A 7,512-nucleotide genomic window follows, 5' to 3' on the forward strand; every position below is an offset into this window, starting at 1 on the left:
TGATACGAAACGATTCCAACTCTATTGAATATAAATGGAAACAATCTAGTTCGATTAATATAGAAGAAAACGCTTCTACTTACCTTGAGGATCAGACGGAGTTGAATCGCGAAGGTGGGATCCGACAATCGCCCTAGAGAGTTGAGAGGTTTTTTTTTTCTTTGCTTTCGTCGAAATGACGATTTTTTTCTCGCCAAGACCAAACACATTCGCGCCTCCGTCCAATCTATTTCCGCCACGTCGCCCACGGACCGGGTCCGTCAAGATGCAATTTACGGATCAATCCGTCAAATGGGCTGGGTTTATATTAGTTAAAAAATCCAAAAAGTGCAATGGACCGGGCTGACGGATTCGTTGTCATGCCCCGTTACAAGTGCTCTTAGGGCTTCTTACAGAGATGGTTTACAGTCCATGCTTGTAAAATTTCTCATATTAGATAAGTCACATCCTGCAAGGCCATTGTAACAATATGTTGTGTATGGGAAGGAGAGTGTATGGTTTGGTTGTTGTATCTTTGGTGCTTGTGGCTATTGTAACAGTGTGTTGTGTTAAAGCAACTATCGAGGAAGAGCGGCTAAGGATGAAACATGGACTGATTGGGCCAAAGTGAAGATTGGTCTGAAGCAACTACGTGTGTATCTGTTTGCATGGCGTACAAGGCATGAACAAGATTCACTTGTAAATATTGTTTGTTCTAAGTTTCAAAATTAAAAAAATCAAAAATATTGTTTGTATTGAACAAGTATGCTAAACTTGATGACCTATGGCATCAACAAAATCTTCTTTTTTTTCAAAACCAAAAAGAGTACAAAGAAAAATCAAATTCTCTGTTTATTAACTAAATAAATAGAAACAACTCTAGTTTGATAACTGAATAAATCAGCTAATCACTTTTTTTTTTCTTTTGCGATAAGGATCACTCTGCCTTGTCTAAATGCACTGTTTCTTTACCTGCCCCTATGCGAAACAAGTGTGGGAGTTCATTCCTCTACACAAAGCAGTTCACCTAGCTGCAAATACAGAGTTCAAAGATATAATAGCCAAGTTCAGGAAAGCATTATGTCTACCTCCGTCAGGTATAACACTCAATATTTTACCTTGGGATCTTGTGGGCAATTTGGACAGCGAGGAACACGTTCCTGTTTTAGGACCGCTACCAAAAACCTGAGGATACGGCTTTGAAGGGAATTAAGCTAACAAAAGAGTGGACTTCTGCGCAAGTAAAGAGTAGCGAGAACAGCAGCTTACCTCTTCTCAAGATGAATCGATCTCGACAACCGGCTAGAGAGCAAACCGACAACAACCATCTGGTGTGTAAGACAGATGCGGCTTGGAATAAAGATAAACGAGTAGCAGGCTTGGGTGGATATTCTCGGGACCTAGACTCGAAGCCCCCATCACCGGATCGATGGTCGAATCTTCAATTCGATCCCCACTCATCGCTGAAGCTTTCGCGGTTCTGGAGCTCCTCTCACTCGAGATTTTCTCCGGCAACCTAACGCTCATCAGAGCAATTTCAGGCTAATCTCAGGCTAAAGACATCATCGGTATTGTGAAAGACATCCGATCAATTACTTCCGAATTTGCAAATGTTTCGTTTTTTCACCTTCCCCGATCGAAAAACTGTTTCGCAGACGGGCTTGCTAAAGGGGCTCTCCAAGCCTCTCTTTTGTTGTACTCTTGAACTCAGAAGTGGGCTTCGGCCCAATCTTCTTTATTTGCTTTAATGAAGTTTTTTAAGTGACAAAAAAAAAATTACAGTTCCCATGGGAGATTGGGAGTCACCATTGTTTTACTAACCTTGATCTCACAAGGATTATAGAGAATAGGATAGCGAAAAGAACGAAAGAAAGCAAAGCGATATTGGGGCTTTAAGGTTAACTAAACAAAAAATAATTAGATAATGGTTTTAACTGCGTAACATCGTCTTGTAAAACTCATATATATATATGTATATATATATTTTTTTTAATGATCAAGAACTCTAAAATATTTAGAAGAATAATTATACTAAATATTTGAAGTATACTAAAAAGCTCTAAATCTCAGCCTCTTAAGGTAGATAAAATGGAAAATTTTGTTCTTAACATTACGAAATCTATCAAAATTATAAACGCCTATGATTTTGATTGGTTAATATTGGATTGTACCCTTATTGAAGAATGCAAATGATCTCAACATGTTATGGTAGATTATTTATAGAATCTTGTTCTACTTTTTTGTTGTCATCAATCTTGTTCTATTTATTAATGGATATTTTGATAGATTTTTTTGTTCATATTAAAAAAGTATTTTAATAAACAGTGAAAAATATAGAAATAATGTTATAAAAATTTATGTTTTATGAATCTATGATCTCAACATGTTATGTTAGATTAAATATAAAATCTTGTTCTATTTATTAATGGATATTTTGATAGAGCTTTTGTCCATATTAAAAAAATTTTAATAAATAGTAAAACTATAGAAATAAAGTTTTGAAATTTTCTGTTTTATGAATCTATGATCTCAACATGTTATGGTAGATTAAATATAGAACCTTGTTCTATTTATTAATGGATATTTTGATAGATTTTTTATATTAATAAATAGTGAAAATATAGAAATAAAAATTTGGAAATTTTTTTAAAAAAAGTTTTGGAAATTTCTGTTTAATGTATCTATGGGCTTTGTTTTTTGTTTTAGAATTTTTGTAAGTTTAATTTTTTGTTACTGTGATTTTACACGTTATATGGCTGCCCGTGGAAGAGCCGAGCTATCTCTTTTACAATGACATGGGTGTAGACATTTTTATATGACTGAAAAATCAGTCTCACACCCGGTGTGGAACGAAAGACATTTAACTGGTTTTGTTTTTTTGTCTAGATCATTTCAAGATCACCATATGATCACATCATTTTTCATTCAGTTTTAAATATTTTTTCGACGTTTGAACACGGATTGTAGTGCTCGTTACAGAATTTCCAATAAAAGCAAAGATCATGAAGGGAACCGATTTGGCTGGAAAATTGACCGTAGAAGACAAGTCAGCTTGTCAAAAACTGTGGTCCAACCAACACTAAATAAATAAATAAATAGTATCAATTAAGACCCTCTCTTCGCCTTAGAGGGTTTGCTAAACATTCTAAAACCCTACGCAAAAGCCTCCTCCTCCTCCGAGCTCCCGTTTCTTCGTCTCTTCTTCCTCCACTGAAGCTCGCTTCGATTCGAAACCATGGCGGCCGTACCGCGAGGCCTCATCTCTCGCTTCACTCAGCTTCTATCAATCCGCTCCACCACACCTTCACCCTCCCAATGTAGCTTCTATCTCCTCCGACGATTCAGCTCCGATGCTGAGTTGCTCACCGCTACTGGATCCGATATCACCGAAGCTCCGACTCGGATCATCGATGCGAAACCCGGAGAGATGTCTCCGGGATCGAAAAGAACAGGGATCATCGCCGTCAAGTGCGGGATGACTGCGCTCTGGGACAAATGGGGAGCTAGGGTTCCGGTTTCGATCCTCTGGGTTGACGACAACATCGTCTCTCAGGTCAAAACGGTTGAGAAAGAAGGCATCTTTGCGCTACAGGTAAAAGAAAGATTCTCTCTTATGATTTTGGGTGGGTTTGTGAATGAATTCTCTCTCTCATGTGTGGTTTAAGTTAGATTGGGTGTGGGCATAAGAAGCCGAAGCATTTGACGATGCCTGAGCTGGGTCATTTCAGAGCTCAAGGTGTGCCGTTGAAGAGGAAGTTGAGGGAGTTCCCTGTGACGGAAGACGCGCTTCTTCCCGTTGGCACTGAGCTCGGTGTGCGTCATTTTGTGCCTGGGCAGTATGTTGATGTCACTGGGATCACTCGTGGGAAAGGCTTTCAGGTGAAACTGGATTTAAAGCTTTGATCTTTTTCGAACACAACTGTTGGAACTTAGGATAGGCAAGTAACCATGTGGTAGATAGAAAGCAATGGAGTGAGTGAGGGAATGTAACAGTGTTTGGTGTAGAGTAATGGATGTGTTGTTTGTTGATGTATTTTTTGCAGGGTGTCATGAAAAGATGGAAGTTCAAAGGAGGGCCGGCGTCACATGGTTGTTCAAAGGCGCATCGAAAAGGTGGTTCCACTGGCCAAAGAGATGATCCCGGAAAGGTATGTGTCAAACTGCTTCTTGTGAATTTTCTCCCAAAGCAGTAGTTCACAAGAACTGACTTGTTAAACACTTGGAGCAGGTGTTCAAGGGAAGAAAAATGCCTGGGCACATGGGTGCAGCCCAGAGGACAGTAAAGAACGTTTGGGTTTACAAGATTGATCCTGCCAGGAACCTCATCTGGGTGAGAGGACAAGTAAGTATCCCTCAAATCCCAATCCTGGTCACTGGGTAGCTAGGTGAATAAGATTGTTAATCGTTGCTATTGCAGGTTCCTGGCGCAGAAGGGAACTTTGTGTTTATTAACGAAGCGTGCTACAAGAAGCCAGACATCTCAAAGCTTCCATTCCCAACGTACTTAGCACCAGAAGACGAGGATCCATCAGAATTAGAACCCTTGGTGGCAGATCTAGGAGAAGTTGACCCATTTATGTTGGCAGAGTGATGTCGTTTTCATATTTTTTTTTAACGTTTGTGCAAGACAAGAAGCTGAGGACGTGGAGAGTCAGTCACAGAGCTAGCTTGGAAAAATTGTACTATTTCTCTTATTTTAGTTGTTTGGATGTATGAAACTGAAAACGATGAACAGAGTTTGCAATAAGCAATGAAGAGACAAAAAAGAAAAAAAGAACATACATCTCATCTTTTGTTTTTCAAAGTCAACAAGAAGAATCAAATTCCAATTTTTAAGGCTTCTCTATATACTAATATAATACAGCGTTCTCATCTCTTGTCTATTACAAGATCTTGAAACTTGTGACAACACAAACGCTTCTTGAGAGAGAGAGAGAGAGTTCCCAATCTCGGTTGACTGACTGACTAAGCCATGAATCCGGAGCAAAACCCCTCACCTACGCCGTCAGAAAAAACAAGAATCTCCGGCGACTCTGCACCGACTGTTTACTCAAGGAGCATCGTAACCTCTTCTGCCCAATTTGTGTCGACGTCCCTCCTCCAGAAGAGAGCATCGTCTGCCTCAATTGCCCTTCCGCCGCCCACCTCGCTTGCCCTCCTCCTCCGCCATCTCCCTTCACATGCCCGCCGTGCTCTGACCCCAATTTCTCCTTCTTCCCCAAATCTAAACCTGACCAAGAATCAGCCGACGCTCTCGTGGCAGCGGCCAAAATCTCGGCGTTTTTGATGAACAACGAGGCGGCTGAGTTAAAGAAGGAAGCACATAAGAAGATCTTCGCAGCCAAAGAGGCCAAGAGGAGAGCTAAGGAAGCTTTGGGAAATCTTCAGGGCCTTGTTCTCAAGCAAAAAGCTTGGGAGAAGAAGAATAGTGACGACCCTAACCCTAACAAGAGGAAGCACAGTGACCGTCGTTGATTCACAAATCTCTCTCTGCAAGATCCTCGGGTTTTTTTTATGATAGATGGGTTCAAGAAAAAGACTACTCTTTTTTGTTCATTTGATTCTTCAGTTGTTAGTTCACAGAGAGAAAGCTGGAGACTTTGAGTTTAAGGTTTAGAATACTTCCTTTCCTTTTTTTTTTTGTAATGGTGACTCAGATGTAGTGACAATTCAAACCTGTAAAATTTAGTCTTGTTGTATTGTTTTCTTGTTTCATGGAAGAAGATTTTGGTTAATGTACTGAGTTCTCAAGATCATGTCATGGTGAATTATACACATATCCAACAACTTGGGGAGAAATACCACATCCAAGAAAATGATATTGCATTGCTGTTTTCGTTTGGAAACTGAGATAGGAGACACATTGTTTTTGCTTCTTTTGTTCTATCTTTATCATCAAGATGACGGAAACCGGAAGAATGAATGAATCTTTAGAACCTAAGACTCAAAAAACAAGTTTCACGATCGGCTGAGCAGTTCTGCTAATAAAGAAACAAATAAGAGTAATTAGGCGTAACATTGATGTCGAGAAAATGGTGCATGGGGCCGAGAAGTGCTAAATTAAATTTGTCTCGGTGATATTGCCAAGAAGAAAAGGCCGTTCATCGACATAGAAATCTATATATAATAGCGACTCCTCTGTAAATGTCTTAAAATATAAACCCTCATTTCGACATAGAAATTTATATATAATAGCAAACTAGTTTTTGGTAATCGATGATGTCATCATTTTTTATAGGAAATAAAAATTTTAATCCAACGGTCAAGTTTGTTTGCTTTTAACATCTAACGAATGTGAAGATCTTTTAATCTAAGTGCGTCACTTAAACCGTAATGGTTGACATCTTTCTACGAACAGTCTCCTCTCAAACAACACAACCCTTAAATTATGCCTAATTTGACTATCTATGTATCTATGTTTCCCATCTTTTACACACATTCTTCTTTCCTTGTTCAATATATCTCCTCTTACATATCTTAAATGATGCCTGCTTAGAAGTCTATCGCCTTTGTCCAAGTATTTCTTTCTCTTTTTTATGAGTGTATTTACAAAATATGTCGTTTAGGTTTTATTGTCATGCGAGAGTTCCGGCACGGTTTCATAGAAATTTTTTTTTTGTTTTTTTATTATGATTTTTTTTATATGATAAAAGAAAAATAATAATAAAAATTCGAACCAGTAGCGGATCGTCACGTGTCAGTGAGACCTGCAAACAGTGCAAAAAACAAGTGAAGATCGGTTTTTATATAACAACTTTAAAGATCCGTTTTAAAAAAACAACCTACGTAATATTTTATTAAGGATCTTATGCAATATTTTTTTGGTAAGGATCCTATGGTAAGGACCTGCGTTGTGGATGCCCTTGGGTGTAACATTGATGTCGAGAAAACGGTGCATGAGGCCCAGAAGTGTTAAATTAAATTTGTCTCGATGATATTGCCAAGAAGAAAAAGCCGTTCATCGACATAGAAATGTCATATAATATCACATGGTTTTTTTTTTGTGCCCCAACTTGTTAGTTTCAAATTTAATTTTTATTATTATTCTACTTTTTAAAACTCTTTATTACCAAAAGGCACTTATGATATTTTTTTGTGTTTTTATAATGAAAGGTACTCCCGTGAAAAAAAGTTTTTGTTTTTAGAAAACCCTTTAAATTTTAATGATGGGATGTTTTTTTCTAAATATTTTTTTTCTTAACTCACATTTCATAGTTTTTTTACTTACGAGATACTAGATCTAAACTCTAAAATAACAAGCTTGACATAATAAAAATAAAATTTAACTAGAAATACACATAGTATTTGTTAATATTCATAAATATTTTTTGTTAATATTCATAAATATTTTCTTAACTTGTTCTTTTATGAACATATATTATACCACTCTGAATCCTCATTATTACAAAATTAAGACATCACTACAATCAACTAGGCTTCATATCCTAGTATACTTATTTATTTTTATTAAACATTATTTTTATAATTTTTCATTCAGCATATAATATATTATTAAGGACATTTATAAACGCA

The 7,512-nt window shown here is 37.5% G+C and overlaps 3 protein-coding genes across 4 annotated transcripts in view; 2 read left to right on the forward strand and 1 right to left on the reverse strand.

Moving 5' to 3' along the window:
• LOC106292811 overlaps positions 1–1,737 on the reverse strand; it is a gene marked incomplete at its 3' end in the record, with an annotated part of 2,324 nt that extends 587 nt beyond the window's left edge. The window contains 2 exon segments of one of the 2 annotated variants that reach the window (XM_013728475.1): positions 952–1,164; positions 1,249–1,737. 2 annotated transcript variants of the gene reach the window in all.
• A 1,369-nt stretch (positions 1,738–3,106) lies between these two features.
• On the forward strand, positions 3,107–5,016 carry LOC106323078 (50S ribosomal protein L3-2, chloroplastic-like). The gene is made up of 5 exons (XM_013761247.1): positions 3,107–3,571; positions 3,649–3,858; positions 4,023–4,127; positions 4,208–4,321; positions 4,397–5,016. The coding sequence occupies exons 1-5, from the start codon at positions 3,215–3,217 to the stop codon at positions 4,568–4,570; spliced, it is 960 nt and encodes a 319-aa protein (XP_013616701.1). The 5' UTR covers positions 3,107–3,214; the 3' UTR covers positions 4,571–5,016.
• On the forward strand, positions 4,688–5,670 carry LOC106338691. Its single transcript, XM_013777611.1, has 2 exons — positions 4,688–4,715; positions 4,964–5,670. Exons 1-2 carry the CDS (start codon positions 4,688–4,690, stop codon positions 5,452–5,454), a joined length of 519 nt encoding a protein of 172 aa, XP_013633065.1. The 3' UTR covers positions 5,455–5,670.
• The last annotated feature ends 1,842 nt before the right edge of the window (positions 5,671–7,512 follow it).

Source organism: Brassica oleracea, chromosome C1 (assembly GCF_000695525.1).
Source record: "Brassica oleracea var. oleracea cultivar TO1000 chromosome C1, BOL, whole genome shotgun sequence".
Classification (NCBI taxonomy): Eukaryota; Viridiplantae; Streptophyta; class Magnoliopsida; order Brassicales; family Brassicaceae; genus Brassica; species Brassica oleracea.

Bases quoted from the DNA above. Each gene is read 5' to 3' on its own strand.
- LOC106323078 (XM_013761247.1), top strand. From the start codon at position 3,215: ATGGCGGCCGTACCGCGAGGCCTCATCTCTCGCTTCACTCAGCTTCTA. The intron at 3,859-4,022 runs GTGAAACTGGAT...TATTTTTTGCAG, and splicing joins CTCGTGGGAAAGGCTTTCAG to GGTGTCATGAAAAGATGGAA. The intron at 4,322-4,396 runs GTAAGTATCCCT...TTGCTATTGCAG, and splicing joins TCATCTGGGTGAGAGGACAA to GTTCCTGGCGCAGAAGGGAA.
- LOC106338691 (XM_013777611.1), top strand. From the start codon at position 4,688: ATGTATGAAACTGAAAACGATGAACAGA. The intron at 4,716-4,963 runs GTTTGCAATAAG...ATGAATCCGGAG, and splicing joins AACTGAAAACGATGAACAGA to CAAAACCCCTCACCTACGCC.